Raw genomic sequence first — 17,553 nt, 5'->3', positions numbered from 1 at the left:
GCAATTTGATCTCTAGTTCCTCTGCCTCTTCGAAATCCTGCCTGTACTTCTGGTAGTTCTTGATCCACATACTGCTGGAGTCTAGCTTGTAGGATTTTAAGCATAATTTTACTGGCATGAGAAATGAGTGCAATGGTGCAATAGTTTGAACATTCTTTGGCACTGCCTTTCTTTCGAATTGGAATGTAAACTAATCTTTTCCAATCCTGTGGCCACTGTTGAGTTTTCCAAATTTGCTGGCAAATTGAGTGTAGCACTTTTACTGCATCGTCTTTTAAGATTTTGAATAGCTCAGCTGGAATACTGTCACCTCCACTAGCTTTGTTGTTGCTCAGCTTTTCTAAGGCCCACTTCACTTCACATTCTAGGATGTCTGGTTCGAGGTCAGTGACCACCTCATTGTGATTATCAGGGATGTTAAGCTCATTCTTGTATAGTTCTTCTGTGTAATTTTGCCACCTCTTCTTAATCTCTTCTGCCTCTGTTAGATCCCTGCCATTTTGGTCTTTTATCATGCCCATTTTTGCATGAAACGTTCCCTTCATCTCTCCAATTTTCTTGAAAAGATCTCTGGTCCTCCCTATTCTATTGTTTTCTTCTATTTCTTTGCACTGTTCATTTAAGAAGGCATTCTTATCTCTTCTAGCTATTCTCTGGAATTCTGCATTCAATTGGGTGTATCCTTCTTTTTCTCCCTTGCCTTTCACTTCCCTCCTTTCCTCAGCTATTTGCAAAGCTTCCTCAGACAGCAATTTTGCTTTCTTGCATTTCTTTTTCTTTGGGATGGTTTTGGTTGCTACCTGTTCTACAATGTTGCGAACCTCTGTCCATAGTTATTCACTCTGTCTATCAGATCTAATTCCTTAAATCTATTTGTCACCTCTACTGTATATTCAACAGGGATATGATTTAATTCATACCTGAGTGGCCTAGTGCTTTTCCCTACTTTCTTCAGTTTAAGTCTAAACTTTGCAATGAGAAGCTCATGGTCTGAGCCACAGACTTGGACTACTGTAATATTGAATGGTTTGCCTTGGATTTGAACTGACATCATTCTGTCATTTTGAGGATTGCATCCCAGTATTGCTTTTCCTATTCTTTTATTGACTATGAAGGCTACTCCATTTCTTCTGAGGGATTCTTGCCTGCAGTAGTATACCTGATGGTCATCTGAATTAAATTCACCCATTCCTGTCCATTTTAGTTCGCTGATACCTAAGATGTCGATGTTCAGTCTTGTCATCTCTTGTTTGACCACGTCCAGCTTTCCTTGATTCATGGATCTTACATTCCAGGTTCCTATGGAGAAAAAATCTTTACAGCATCGGACTTTCCTTTCACCACCAGACACATTCACAGCTGAGCGTCCTTTCGGCTTTGGCCCAGTCGCTTCATTCTTTCTGGTGCTACTAGTACTAGCCCTCTGCTCTTCACCAGTAGCATATTGGACGCCTTCCGACCTGAGGGGCTCATCTTCCAGCGTCATATCCTTTTGCCTTTTGGTACTGCCCATAGGGTTTTCATGGCAAAGATACTGGAGTGGGTTGCCATTTCCTTCTCCAGTTGATCACGTTTTGTCAGAACTGTCTGCTATGACCTTTCCGTCTTGGGTGGCCCCGCACGGCATAGCTCATAGGTTCATTGAATTACGCAAGCCCCTTCGCCACGACAAGGCAGTAATCCATGAAGGGGAGTCTATGTAGTTGACTGCAATGAACCATACTAACTGAAAACTGATTTGTTAATTGGAAGAACAAGCCAATGCATAGCCAATACTTGAAGGATATAGATTTTAAAAAAATCCCAGGTGGATTTGATTAAGATCAGGAATGTTAAAGAAAGAAACTGAAGGCTTTATTTTAGCAGCTCAAAAACAAGCTTTGCCAACTAATTGCATGAACATGCAACAAAACAAAAGCAAATGTCACTTTTGTAGTAAAAAGGGTGATTTCAACTTTACAAATGAGCATGGTTAAGCCATTTCTCATTTGACGTTGCCACATAGAATGGAGGGAGGGGGGTTGCCCAGGTGGTTCACTAGTCAAAATAATCTTTTCTCCCATGGGAACCAAGGTCATAGGCTGCTCCCGAGACTAGAGACTGGGCATTTCATAAAAAGCCCGCCAAATAAATATATTGGGGACTGTAGTTGCTTACATAGCTTTTGTGGGTGGGACATTTAACTTTGTACTGGGGAAATGTTGCTTGTGTATCCAGACTTGGTTTCACTTTTGACAGGCCGATACTTTGTAACTAATAAACATGTTCTTTGAGGAATATGCAAGCCTTGGAGTTCTGCTTTATTCATCTCTGTCTGTCAGAACCATGACAGGTGAAACAATTAACCATTTGATTACTGCTGCAGCAAAATTTCACAGACTACAAGAAGTGTCATGACTGGATTGCCAGAATTATTCACTGGAAACTTTGCTAGAGGTTTGGATTTGAATGTAATAGAAACTTCTGGGGCCATCAAATTGAAAAGCTTTTGGAAAATGAGTGGCTTAAGATTTTATGGAAATTTAAGAGCTAAATAAAGAGGCATCTTGTTCATAGCATGCCTAATATAGCAATTACTAAAAAGAAGAAAGTCTAGTTCACCAATGTTGCTATTCCAGGTAATGCTAGGATTGAGGGGGGGAAATTGAAAAAAATATGAAATATTGGGACTTGCAAACCAAAGTTGAACACTTATGGAAAAAGAAATCTGTTGTTATATCAATAATAATTGGATCCTGCAAAGTTGCACCAAAAGGACTTCCTCAACATATGGAAATATTGAGCACCCCTCAAAAAGTTCAAGTTAGGACTTGAACTATTAAGTTTCCACCAGCGTGAATCTAACTATAGATTACCCCTACATAATAATATCATACACCATGTAAATGTATTATCACATAATTTACATAGCATGTTTTATACATAGTTTATATATATCATATAATATATTGATACATAATATAGTGATACGTAATATATAACATCTATAATATTATAAATGTTTGTCCTCTAAAAGAGTATGCAAATAGGGATAAAAATAGATGTTTATCACAACATTTGTAACTGACATAAAGCCCTCTTACAGTTGATTTTTTCCACATACTTTTGTGAAGTAATATCACAGGGCTTGCAAAGGGGCAGGTTTAAAGACAGAGAGAAGAGAGTATTGCAATTGATTAGATACAACTAAAGAAATGAATGTGCTTCATATCTGTGAAAGTGATGCTGCAGTTGCAGTCTTGGAGGGATTCAGATTTCCCAACCATCAGGATCACTGGAGGAGAATGCTAAGACATGTAATGTCAACCCATCCAGAATCATGACTGGGGAAAGCTGCTATGAAAGTAATACATACACAAACAACTCTACAATATTGAAATGCACATATAAATGGAACACCAATCATTTGCCATTTGATTTCTGCCACTAATAGTTATACGTAAGATGTACTCAGAGCAAATTATAGTAAAACGTTGCTAATATTTGTTCTTACATGAATCAAAGTGAAATAATGAGTGGGTTAGCTTTATTCTTCCTGTAATAGGGTATTATATACTTTTTCTTCCCGATCTACTACTTCTGATTGGCTGGATGTGGTTAGTTATTATGGTTAGTTCCTTGGATATTTTTATGAAAGAAGATATAATTTAAACCAAAGAAAATAAAAACAAAGTGCTGTCAGCTACATCATTACTGTATCTATATGAATTGATATCATTATCATGAAATGATCCACAATAAGCAGGAGTTACACCTTAAAGGAAAAACCCCTCTTAAGATATCAACGATGGAGTTGATACTGGACTAGCTAGTTAAAACATAAAAAGGTAAAGGTAAAGGTTTCCCCGCACACATGTGCTAGTCATTTCCGACTCTAGGGACCGGTGCTCATCTCCATTTCAAAGCCGAAGAGCCAGCGCTTGTCCGAGGACGTCTCCGTGGTCATGTGGCCGGCATGACTAGACGCCAAAGGCGCACGGAATGCTGTTACCTTCCCACCGTAGTGGTCCCTATTTTTCTACTTGCATTTTTACATGCTTTCGAACTGCTAGGTTGGCAGAAGCTGGGACGAGTAACAGGCGCTCACTCTGTTACGCGGCACTCGGGATTCGACCCGCCAACCTGCCGACCTTCTGATCGACAAGCTCAGCGTCCTAACCCACTGAGCCACCGCATCCCTGACAGTTAAAACATACAAGATCATTAAGAAACGGAGACTCGGAATTTCCCATGTTCCTTGAACACAATTTTTGTGCTTGAAAATACTACGGAGTGCAAAACACCTCAACATAGCAACTGAATCATTCTGTGTTTAAATTAATATAGATTTCAAGATGCTCTATAATTATTGCTGCATCCTTAAACAGAATATATTAAAGAAAGTAAAACAGTATCAAACTGACCTTAATACTTCATATGTTTATGAAACTGATTCTATTTTTCCCCAATTCTTTTACTCCAAAAAACTTCAACAATGCAATTATTTTACACTTTTTGTCATACTAAGCATTAACAAGGGTTTTTTGCTCCAAAATACAACTTGCCAAAATTGAGTAAGAAGCAGATATTGACATAGAAGTTACTCAGTGCTACTACTTTGTCTTTTGACAGTGAGCGACTATGCCTTCAATTGCACTGAACTGAAAATCAAAGTTCAGCTTTGTTATCATGGGAAACTTCTCACAGTACCTCTTGACCAATTATTCTGCTACAGTTTAGTAAACCCATGGAGTTAGTTATTCACTGAAATTAATATATTTACAAAGAGCATGCAAATGCAACAGTACATTTTGTGTACCCTTTATGAATCTATGTTTGAATTTTTTCTTGAATTATTAACCCGCATGCATTCTTGGAAAAGAAGAATGTAAACTGAATGTTAGACTAGATGGGACTTTGCCTGATTCTGTAAAGCTCTTATTGCCTTACTTTTTAGAAGTTATTACAAGTGATTTATCTGGAGAAATAAAATCAAGCACACCAAGTATATTTATCAGCAGCCTGAGTATTCCTGCACTATAAAACTCATATACTACTATGGTTTATATTACACAGGGTTATTACTGTTTAATGACAAAGTGCTTTTAAGGCCATGCAGATCTCTTGCACTTTTAGTGACATCTCAAGAAAACTATCTCATAATTAGAAGATTGAATAAAGTAGTTTAATTCAGTGGTGGGATTCAAATATGTGAACAACCAGTTCTCTGTGTGGATGCCACTACCGGAAGTCCATTCTCTCCATTTTGTTGCCTGGGCAACAAAAAATTAGCTACCGGTTCTGCCAACGTGGTGCAAACTAGCTGAATCCCACCACTGCTTTAATTCCTTAGATAAATGGTTAAAGGCATGCAAGGTAGTGTTGTTTAATTGACCACAGCAGTATACACATTTTATGTACATGTATTTACAGCACACATTTGGATCACAAGAACATTCCCTATGAGTTAGTGACATTGACAGGCTAAATAACTTACTCCCTGCTTCAATTCTTCTTCCTAAAGAAAAATGGGATGATTATGAATTAGATGAATCTAACTTTAGAAAATAAAATAAAAGAGAAGTGAATTGCAGTGCAGTGCAACAAAACATAATTGCTATTGCCAGCAACGGTGTGCAACTCTCACAATTTTGGGAGGAGGTGGCAACATAAATATTAATAGAAGAGAATAATAAATATTAGCAATGCCTTCAAGCCCTGTTGATAAAGTTCTTAAATATTTTGTTTTGTCTCGAGCCATATTACTTTAAGGGAGACAAGTTGGGAGTTGCATGCTTAGGGCATAACATAAAGCTACTAGCCAGAGCAGTACCTTTTCCTCATCTCCTTCAGTCTCCATTATTCTTCTCTAACTTTTAATCTCTTTAATCGTTTTTTTCTTACTTAGCAGACTCCAAGGGAAGGGACAGATTTTTCCTGTTTAATCTGGGCTGATTCCTTATAAACAGCTCTGGAGACTAGGCTGAAGTGTTTAGGTTGTGCACTTCTATTCTTCAAATACCTGCTTGACTACTTTTGGAACCAGTCTTCCACGTTCAGTGTTTATGCCCTAGTAGCATTTATGCTTTCAAATTAATTTTTCTGAAAATTCAATGCCCAAAGAAAATTTACTCTTAGTTAACACTGAGAGACAGAATGAATTTAAGATGCAGGAAAACTGCCTAATAGTCATTTCACTGAACAATTGCTCTGATTTTATTCTGAGAGTACCAGGATCAATCCCCCCTCAACTTCACAGTTTATCTCTAGTAGGTCAAGCAAGGTTCTTGCAGTTTAGGACAAGTCTAAAATTTTATATTTTCACAGAATTCCAAACAATTACACTTGGCTACTTCCTCAACTTATTTTCTTCTCAGAAGCATTAATACTTTTATATTAATCATTCTTCAGGTTAGTTGTGCTGAAGAGATTGTCAAAAGACATATAAATTAGTTCCCTACAGCACTTAGTATCTTCAAGGAGTAAGGAGGTAATTCTTGATTTACAGAAAAAGATAAATAAACTCAGTTCAGACTGTTTCATGAGCATAGTCAAGGTGCAAGTCGCAGAGCAGTAAGGTAATGCAATTATGTGATTTTACTTTAGAGAACAAAAGCAAATGATTGCTCTAGCAAGCGAGGAACATATCTGACCACCAACATCTCTACCTCTCTGTAGCATGGGTAGAATGAAAATGATGATACCATAATAACATTGTACTGCCTTCCTTTTTTATTGCAATTTTATCTGTTTTGCTTAATAGAGTGCTGGAACATTTTACCTTGAGTAGTTTCATGAGGCCTTCTAACTGAACCATGAGTTCTCTTCGGCTTTCCTGAAGAGCTGACATCCTCTGTTCCAACTCGTCTTTCCTCTGTCTAAACAATAAGCACTGAAGATGAAAGCAGTGCATTTGCTGCAACTGAGGTATATGACAATCTGAATATAAGAAGTGCACTTCATTTCCTAAGTTCTTCCAAACTTAGATGTGGACTGGGGAGAACAAAAGCAATAATTCTCTATTCATAAACATGTCAGCATGCTTTACTTTTAGTACTTCTCTCACAGTATAGAGTGCCTTAGAGGTCTTCATTAATTTTATCAACACAAAAATAACTCTGCAAGATGGATTTGATGCAAAGTCATCCAGGGAGCAAGAACTTAAACTTGTGTCCCCCTAGACTATGTCTAACGTTTTAATCATAATATATAGTCTATGTCCATTCTACACTGGATATTAAACTATGCATATTTATTTTGGCTCTTTGAACAGAACAACTGGTTTTATTCAACCTTGGATGATAAAGTAAGAATAACTCCTGTTTGTATTCAAAATGTTAACGAAAGCAACCTTACAAAGGGCTGTGTGCTTTCACTGGAATGTTAAAATAATGAATATTCTCTTGTAAGTTTAAAAATGGACACAGTAATTATTTCTTTTCCAAAATAGATAAGTCTTACATGGAATTGAACAAAAGAGACAAGAGCTGTTACGCTAAATATGACCTTCTACCTTCCCACATCTCTTTCGCATATTTACCTCAGGAGGCGAAGTTCTGCCAGGAGTGTAGGGTTTTGTGCTGCCTTCTCTGGGGTGGTCTGAGATGCCTGCTCATGTTCAAGCCGTAGCCTGTGAATCTCTTGTAAGATTTCTCTGGCATAGAAAGAGAGAATAAAAAACAGTGATAAGTATGTTTCTTTTTTCTATGAGCAAAGTTTTTTAACACAGAACATTGCAAATAATGTCAACTAATTTGAGATATTTATGGATATCTTCTGGATCTTAATGAGAAAATCACAGCACTCAGATAAGCTTTACAATGTTTAAGGCTGCTCTTCTGACAACTAGCCCTTTGCCCTCCATTCGGGAACTCTTCAAAAATTGTCACAGATGTAATTCAAGAAGTTGCTGCCCGAGACAAACACTTCAAAAATTGGTCAGGACTACGGCTACCAATCACCAGCAGACCCATTAGAATGACTGAGAATTCTCTCTAGTCACCTCATAAGTCTGAAAAGATTAAATATTATCATGATAAAATGGGTGGCTTCATGCCTACAGTAAGATGCCACTATACTCATGGTTTCTAAATTGGTGCCTTAACCACTGTATGAAACTGGTTATATTGTAATATCAGCATATTATTTCTCCTTCAACCTTGCTATTTTCTTTCTCGCACTTCTTACTAAATCATGTGTTTCCTGAAGAAAAGGGCTAACAGATTTCTGCCACAAGAAAATGTATATTTTTAAATATTAACTCTGTAACAATGTCATGACAAAGAAAAGAAGGAAATTTTTCTGTATGATGATCACCTGTAATATATCTATGGGTTTCTTATATAGGCAATGTTGTGAATTTTGCCTTGTTACCAACTACTGTATATATGCAATATGTTTTATCCACAGACATATATTTGGCTTAATGTAGGTTACGGGACTTTACCTGTTCTTATTTTCAAGTTCTGCAATAAGCTGTCGTTGTTGCTTATTTGCATCAAGAGAGAATGAAATATCTGGAGCACCTCTTTGTTGTGGTTGCTGTTGTGGCTGCTGTAAAACAAATCGAACATGTTACTACATAAATGAATATTATTTAAAGGAAGTAAACAATAGTTTTGTCCCTTAGTATATCTAACTATACTGTACATAAGCATAATGTCATGCATAGCTAAGTCCTTGGTTTCAAAATTCACATTAGCTGAAATTTCATATTATATAATTGACAAATATATAATTTCCCTCATTTCACCCCTATGGCAACATAGATGATAATAACTTTGCATATAATTTATAGTGTAACTGTTAGGACTGGGAAATTTTAATAGAAATCTTACCCATCTAGAGTAAGGGCAGAACTAGGGTTTTTTCATAGACATTGTGAGCTAAATAAAACACATTTGTATTTAAGTCTGTGTGAGGAGTCTTTTATTTTATAAAGCAGCAAAATGGTGGACAGATAGTAAACTTAAAACACAACAGACAATACTCTGCCTTAAGCTGTAATCCTAGACCACAGGTCTGCAAGCCGCGGCTCCGGAGCCGCATGCGGCTCTTTCAGCCGTCCCCTGCGGCTCCCAGTCCTCTGCCATGTGCAGTCCAAAAAAAAAAAAAAGTGGGACTAAAAAATTTCAACCAATCAATTCAAATATGCAGGGTAGGTGCATATCCCACCTTGGCTCCACTCTTCAGTCAAACCCCGTTCTGCACATGCGCACATGTACGCGCATGCGCACACAGTTTTTGCGACTCCCAGTTTTTCCTTTTGTGAGGGAACCAGTTCCGAGTGGCTCTTTCACTGTTTCAGGTTGCTGACGCCTGGGCTAGTTCAATGGGTAAGTGGATATAACAGGCATATCCAACCAGACAAATCTCTGGAGGTCCCTGGATTATAACCTAAACTCTTTTTTCACTAGTAAGAAAGCCCAAGAGGGTCTGCTGACTAAATTTTTGGCCAAATACAGTACAACTCCTTCCTCTTGAAAGTAAATGGTCAAGAAGGAGAGTGCTAGCGTGGCTGGAAATGGTATGAGGAAAAAGAAAGTCGCAGCAGCAAATATAAGTTAAAGCAACCTCTGCTGACTTGGTTGGGTAGGGCAGGTAAATGGAGATTCTTACAGTTTCATTAAACTCAAGGGGATATACTTTTTTGAGGAGAAAATCTATATGATTGTTATTATTTAATGGGATAGTGAAACAATGTGACAGGAACCAAAAGGTATAATCTCATGATCTTAAAAATAGCTCTGGGATTTTTCTTTCTGACCAACCAATCTCAACATAAAAATAAGAATTAGCAAATAATTTTAGATCTCCTAGTGCTGGGCACCTAGCTATTATTTTAAGTGACTAGAACAGACAGAAATCACTAAAACTTTTTGCAATGTCCCTAAAATTATTAAAATGATATACTCTATTCTGGATTCAGCTCTAATCATAGTACACAGCTTTCTTTCCAGGCTTGCAAGTAATGGGCTATATGTGGAATTTTAACCTATTGGCATATTACCCTGTAAGAAATTTCAAGTTGAATCCCTGATTCTGAGAAAAAATATGGGAAAAGCACTCATTGATACAACCAATCCCTCTGGTCCAGAAGAAGTAGAAATTAATCGTCAAGTTTACTTGTAGCCTATATAAATTATTTCAACAAGTTCCCCTTTACCTTAGCTAGTTATATTGTTTTCACATTGTTTATTGGACTGAAAACATTTGCTGGTAACATCCCAAGAAGAATTTGGTATCTATATCTTTCTCTTTGAAAAATTTCCATATCTTGACAGAATATTACTCACTTCATAGTACCATCAGTAGCAAGGAGAATCTAAATAAACATTGGGTTGTTAGGCCCTGATCCTGTAGATAGTGATCAGCTGGCAAATCTATGAGTCATATACCAATTCTCAAATCTGAGTATGCAATATTTAAACTGCCACTCCCAATTGGTGGCCACCATTCTGAGGACATCTAAGAAGAATAATGAAGGAGTCCCTGTTAATTATCAGTAGAATTGGCACAGCCAAGCTATCTCAAGATATAAGTAGGTTTAAGTAGAAGAGTAAGGTGATAGCATTTATAGAGAATTAGCAGTATCAACAACACCATGAAAAAGATGGAAGTAGACAATGCCTTTTGGATACAGTGATTCACTGCACTTTTAGCAGGACATTAGTCTTTAAGCAATCTAACCTTCATCAAGTAAGTCATACTCAACTTCCAAGAATGCCCTGTCTTAGCTGGAGAAGATTTTGTGCTGCTTGAAAAAAAATGGTACAATAGGGCAAAATGGTTAAGACATTACAGTATTTATGAAAACTGTGTTTAGTTTTCCATCAGCTGTGCTTTATTTATTTATTTTATTTTATTTTATTGGATTTATATACCGCCCTTTCTCAGGGCGGTTTACAGGGTATTTAAAACAAGGAATACAAAAGTTAAAAACAATTAAATGTTTTATGCTTTATGCAGTCCCATCTTTTCCTAATCTCTGCCTTAAGAAAATTGGTATCCAATTCATCTCTAAATCTCACAGACTAACAACCAACAGCCATTCTAAATGAGAAACTCCCTAAGACTTTCAAGAATTCCAACCTAACAGAGCATCCTTATCAGAAGCAACATCAGTGTATCAGACCCTGGTGGCTTGTTAAAGGGCACTGAAGACCTGGTTTTTTTCCTGTAGGTCACTAGGGCTGTTTTCATATATTATAAGTGGCCTCAGGTGTGATATATTCTTAATTTTATTTGGCCATTTTGTTGTTGCTTTTTAACTGGATGTAAGGTTCCAAAGTCACAAAGTGAGTAGGTAGCCATAGAAATAGAACAAGAAAATGGACAATCTTAATTAAACCCTTCCTTGTCACATTGCCAATGTCATATTAAGTTGGTGGTTTCCTGCTACTCTTTTATTCCACTGATGTGATTAAATTAAGTATAACATTATATCTCTGCATCATGGGTATCAGCCTAGAATGAATCAAGAACGGGGAATCAAGAGGAACCCAAACTCTTAAATAGTTAATTCAGAAAATTAAGAATTAAAAAGCAAGAAGAGAAACACAATCTATGTCAAAGAGGTCAAGTAGACTTTATTAAGTTATGTTCAGTTAGAATATGTTTTTCTTTCTGGCCAGTACAATCCAATTGCTAAGTAATTAAAAATTATTTTCTATGATACTGTCAGTTGCCAGCTGCACAGTTAACATTTTACTGAGAGCAAATTATACCTAGTAAATATTTCTGCTGCTGCTGCTCCGGAGGAAAAGAACAACAACAATTACCAGAAGCAGTTTTCTAGGCTTTTTCCCTCAAAGAACAACAGTTTGGGGAAACCAAATCTCTCATAGATGGGGTACAAAGTTATTGCAGCTGCCTTAGGAATATCTTGTACTATAATCTATTCAGTGATCTGTGGTCTCTTTTGATATTCTAGGCCTGAAATGTTAAGGAACAGCATCTTGAGGGACCTCCTTATATAATATAATGCTTCTAATAAGAAAGCTCAGACAATTAGGTACACAGTGATGTAGATGTTCATAGTAGACACCTACACAAACATTCCACCACCCTAAAAAGATTCAAAAGTATCACAAAAAGTGAAAGAAATTAATTAAATCTGAGGAAATGACCAGAAGCCTCTTTGAGAATTAAAATAAGTTTTTAGAAATTGGAAGACAAATATCACTATAGTATTAGGCAATCATCCATTGCTTAATGTCATCCAATAATTTCTATTTTCCGATGAGTTGCTATATAATCAATAACTTGCTTGTCACAAGAATTTATTCTGCACATTGCAAAGCTGACTGCATAATGTTCTTTGTTTACCTGAATATAATGTAATATTACATTGATCCAAGGCTTTCCAAACCAACTCAAAACATAAACAACAAAGTACAGATCATTTTTCTGAGGCACAGAAAAACTAAGATCTTCAATATGTCCCAGACAAATTTCAAAGCACACAGGGGTGAAAGAAGAAGAAAGCACGCCTGCTTGTCAAGGCCCTTTTGCCCTAAGGATACATCGTTGGGTGAGATTCTCCTTTTGTTGTCCCTGCAATATCAAATCTCCAAAGCTCTTAGTTTAGTACTTAGAAATTGCATCTGCATCAGTGGGCACCTCCCAAAGCTACCATTTGATTTTTCTTTAAGATGAAAAGAACAAAGAAATTAAGTCTCAAAGTCTTGAAATAAAAAAGAAGCAAAGACAAATAATCTCAAAAGCCCAGCTTTAGCAACACCAAAGACTGTGTGCAAAGCAAGAAGCTAGATTTTTTATCTCACAGAAGACTTTTAATAGAACAATTTGCGTTCTTCTTTAAAATTTGCTAGCTCTTATTAATATTGTTATCGGTACTAATAATTGTCATTAATTTGTTTTACATATAAATTCATACCCTGCTTTTAAGAACAAAATATTTTTGAAAAGCATGCTAAAACAACAAAACAATGAATAATGAAATAGCATAACTTAAACACTTAAACATGTACAGTTATAAGACACTGAAGGGCCTAAATACTTTCCACAAGCAGAAACTGAGAATGTGAAGTTTGAGGGACTTCCATCTACAAACATACTACACTAATAGGTATTGTTAATTTAATAACCGTACAAGCGGAAGGTGGCTACTCTAGGACACCCAGGACTAGTTCTGTAGCATACAAAACTGTAACTCCTAAAAGAGAAAACAGATATTTCAGAAGGAATACATAAAAGACTGCCATGTTGCACTTCATCAAGTATCCACTATCTGAGTCAATTCTCTCAGTTGCCTAATGGTAGGCCTGGTGCTTGTAACCAATTTTTCTTTAACTATATTTAGGTTCATTAGATGCAAAACAAGCACATCCAAGGAAAAAGGAGAAAGCCAACTTTAGAGTAATATGTGCCAGACTGCGTATATATATGTCCGACCCATCACGACCCTATGGACAATGTTCCTCCAGGCCTTCCTGTCCTCTACCATCTTCTGGAGTCCATTTAAGCTCACACCTACTGCTTCAGTGACTCCATCCAGCCACCTCATTCTCTGTCGTCCCCTTCTTCTATTGCCCTCAATCTTTCCCAGCATTAGGCTCTTATCCAGTGAGTCCTTCCTTCTCATTAGGTGGCCAAAGTATTTGAGTTTTAACTTCAGGATCTGGCCTTCTAAAGAGCAGTCAGGGTTGATCTCCTCTAGGACTGACCGGTTTGATCGCCTTGCAGTCCAAGGGACTTGCAGGAGTCTTCTCCAGCACCATAGTTCAAAGGCTTGAATTCTTTGGCGCTCAGCCTTTCTTATGGTCCAGCTTTCACTGCCATACATTGCAACTGGGAAGACCATAGCCTTGACTATACGCACTTTTGTTGACAGGGTGATGTCTCTGCTTTTTAGTGTCCTGTCTAGATTTGCCATGGCTTTCCTCCCAAGGAGCAAGCGTCTTTTAATTTCTTGGCTACAGTCCCCATCTGCAGTGATCTTGGAGCCCAGGAAAATAAAATCTGTCACTACCTCCATTTCTTCCCCATCTATTTGCCAGGAATTGAGAGGGCCAGATGCCATGATCTTGGTTTTCTTAATGTTTAGTTTCAACCCAAGTTTTGCACTCTCCTTCTTCACTCGCAACAAGAGGCTCTTTAGTTCCTCTTCACTTTCTGCCATTAGAGTGGTATCATCTGCATATCTTAGGTTGTTGATGTTTCTTCCGGCAATCTTAATTCCAACTTCTGACTCATCTAGCCCTGTCTTTCTCATGATGTGCTCTGCATATAAGTTAAATAGGCAAGGCGACAGTATACAGCCTTGCCGGACTCCTTTCCCAATTTTGAACCAATCAAAGGTTCCGTGTCCAGTTCTCACTGTTGCTTCTTGGCCCGCATATAGGTTTCTCAAGAAACAAATAAGATGGTCTGGTACTCCCATCTCTTTAAGAACTTGCCACAGTTTGTTGTGATCCACACAATCAAAGGCTTTGGCATAGTCAATGAAGCAGAAGTAGATGTTTTTCTGGAACTCTCTAGCTTTCTCCATGATCCAGCGTGTGTTAGCAATTTGATCTCTAGTTCCTCTGCCTCTTCGAAATCCTGCCTGTACTTCTAGTAGTTCTCGATCCACATACTGCTGGAGTCTAGCTTGTAGGATTTTAAGCATAATTTTACTGGCATGAGAAATGAGTGCAATGGTGCGATAGTTTGAACATTCTTTGGCACTGCCTTTCTTTGGAATTGGAATGTAAACTGATCTTTTCCAATCCTGTGGCCACTGTTGAGTTTTCCAACTTTGCTGGCAAATTGAGTGTAGCACTTTTACTGCATCGTCTTTTAAGATTTTGAATAGCTCAGCTGGAATACTGTCACCTCCACTAGCTTTGTTGTTGCTCAGCTTTTCTAAAGCCCACTTCACTTCACATTGTAGGATGTCTGGCTCGAGGTCAGTGACCAACTCATTGTGATTGTCAGGGACGTTAAGCTCATTCTTGTATAGTTCTTCTGTGTAATTTTGCCACCACTTCTTCATCTCTTCTGCCTCTGTTAGGTCCCTGCCATTTTGGTCCTTTATCATGCCCATCTTTGCATGAAACATTCCTTTCATCTCTCCAATTTTCTTGAAAAGATCTCTGGTTCTCCCTATTCTATTGTTTTCTTCTATTTCTTTACACTGTTCATTTAAGAAGGCATTCTTATCTCTTCTAGCTATTCTTTGGAATTCTGCATTTAATTGGGCATATCTTTCTTTTTCTCCCTTGCCTATCGCTTCCCTCCTTTCCTCAGCTATTTGCAAAGCTTCCTCAGACAGCCATTTTGCTTTCTTGCATTTCTTTTTCTTTGGGATGGTTTTGGTTGCTACCTGTTCTACAATGTTGCGAACCTCTGTCCATAGTTCTTCAGGCACTCTGTCTATCAGATCTAATTCCTTAAATCTATTTGTCACCTCTACTGTATATTCAACAGGGATATGATTTAATTCATACCTGAGTGGCCTAGTGCTTTTCCCTACTTTCTTCAGTTTAAGCCTAAACTTTGCAAGGAGAAGCTCATGGTCTGAGCCACAGTCAGCTCCTGGTCTTGTTTTTACTGACTGTATAGAGCTTCTCCATATTTGGCTGCAGAGCATATAGTCAATCTGATTTCTGTGTTGACCGTCTGGTGATGTCCATGTGTAAAGCCGTCTCTTGGGTTGTTGGAAAAGAGTGTTTGCTATGACCATCGTATTCTCTTGACAAAATTCTATCAGCCTGTGCCCTGCTTCATTTTGTACTCCAAGGCCAAACTTGCCTGTTATTCCGGTTATCTTTTGGCTTCCTACTTTAGCATTCCAATCCCCCATGACGATAAGGACATCATTTTTGGGTGTTAGTTCTATAAGGTGCTGTAGGGCTTCATAGAACCGGTCAATTTCATCCTCTTCAGCACCGGTGGTTGGGGCATAGACTTGGACTACTGTGATGTTGAATGGTTTGCCTTGGATTCGAACTGAGATCATTCTGTCATTTTGAGGATTGCATCCCAGTATTGCTTTTCCTATTCTTTTATTGACTACGAAGGCTACTCCATTTCTTCTGAGGGATTCTTGCCTGCAGTAGTATACCTGATGGTCATCTGAATTAAATTCACCCATTCCTGTCCATTTTAGTTTGCTGATACCTAAGATGTCAATGTTTAGTCTTGTCATCTCTTGTTTGACCACGTCCAGCTTTCCTTGATTCATGGATCTTACATTCCAGGTTCCTATGGAGAAAAAATCTTTACAGCATCGGACTTTCCTTTCACCACCAGACATATCCACAGCTGAGCGTCCTTTCGGCTTTGGCCCAGTCGCTTCATTCTTTCTGGCGCTACTAGTACTATCCCTCTGCTCTTCCCCAGTAGCATATTGGACGCCTTCCGACCTGAGGGGCTCATCTTCCAGCGTCATATCGCTTTGCCTTTTGGTACTGTCCATAGAGTTTTCATGGCAAAGATACTGGAGTGGTTTGCCATTTCCTTCTCCAGTGGATCACGTTTTGTCAGAACTCTCTGCTATGACCTGTCCGTCTTAGGTGGCCCTGCACGGCATAGCTCATAGCTTCATTGAATTACGCAAGCCCCTTCGCCACGACAAGGCAGTAATCCATGAAGGGGAGATATATATAGATATATATATACACACATATACATATACATACATATATATATATATATATATATATATATATATATATATATATATACACATACATATATATATATATATATATATATATATATATATATATATATATATATATATGAAACATCTCTCTACCTAATTAAAATTACTTACTGATGAAGTAGTCTCTGCTGCCAATCTTGCTGCATAACGGGCAATCAGTCTATGTTCTTCATCAAGATGGTTCGGGTTTTCCAGTAAACTGTAATAGGAGAAGGGAAAGGACGAATGAATAATCATTAATGTAAAAGTTAAGAGGTCAGTGCTCCTTAACGTCTACAGAGAAATGATATCTGTGATGGTGATGGTAGGGGAGACATGATAGACGTTAATTAAATCATGCAAAAGATGGGGGAAATGGACATCCTATATTCTTATATAACCCTGTAACCCTAGATCAAGTGAAATAGTTTGATAGCAAATTCAAGAAAACTAAGCAATGTGAGGAGTTCCCAGCTGAAAAAGAGGATACAAATTACTGACTTTAGCAACTTTAGAAAGGGATTAGACAATTTCATAGTGATTAGATTAACCAAAGGCTACAATCATGCCATCAAAAATTACCTGCCATAGTCAGAAACAGCATGCCTCTAAAAAAGGAGCTTTTTTGTCAACCCCAGTAGGGTAGTCAAAAGTTTTTGAGTGGTTATTGCTGGAAATAGGTTGCTGCGTCAAAGGATGCCTACAGGGTATGGTTTAAAAATGTCAAGATTGTGGCTGCAATGGTGTGATTGAAGATCCACCTATTTTTATGTGCATCATGTTTATCTGTCTGTCTGATTCTCTTCTCTCCCTCTCTTGAGTGCGAGCACACACACACACACACACACACACACACACACACACACACAATGCAGATTCAACTGTATTGTCATGGCCATCATCTTGACTTTTTTGTGTATACT

General features: G+C 37.8%; 1 protein-coding gene across 3 annotated transcripts in view; it reads right to left on the bottom strand.

The window, feature by feature from the left end:
- DTNA (dystrobrevin alpha) overlaps window positions 1-17,553 on the bottom strand; it is a 131,539-nt gene that overhangs the window by 16,188 nt on the left and 97,798 nt on the right. For 2 of the 3 annotated variants that reach the window (XM_083360757.1, XM_083360756.1), the window contains 5 exons: window positions 16,763-16,850; window positions 8,426-8,532; window positions 7,520-7,633; window positions 6,761-6,857; window positions 5,477-5,497 (listed from right to left, as the gene is read on the bottom strand). In XM_083360757.1, coding sequence (XP_083216883.1) covers window positions 5,477-5,497; window positions 6,761-6,857; window positions 7,520-7,633; window positions 8,426-8,532; window positions 16,763-16,850 — 427 coding nt within the window. Of the gene's footprint in view, window positions 1-5,476; window positions 5,498-6,760; window positions 6,858-7,519; window positions 7,634-8,425; window positions 8,533-16,762; window positions 16,851-17,553 lie in introns of those variants that run through there. The other variant, XR_014492262.1, reaches the window with a different exon arrangement.

The sequence above is a fragment of the Vipera ursinii genome (genome assembly GCF_947247035.1).
Source record: "Vipera ursinii genome assembly, chromosome: 3".
NCBI classification, from domain to species: domain Eukaryota; kingdom Metazoa; phylum Chordata; class Lepidosauria; order Squamata; family Viperidae; genus Vipera; species Vipera ursinii.
Note: the sequence above shows the minus strand (reverse complement) of the source record. Positions and strands in the feature narration are given on the sequence as shown.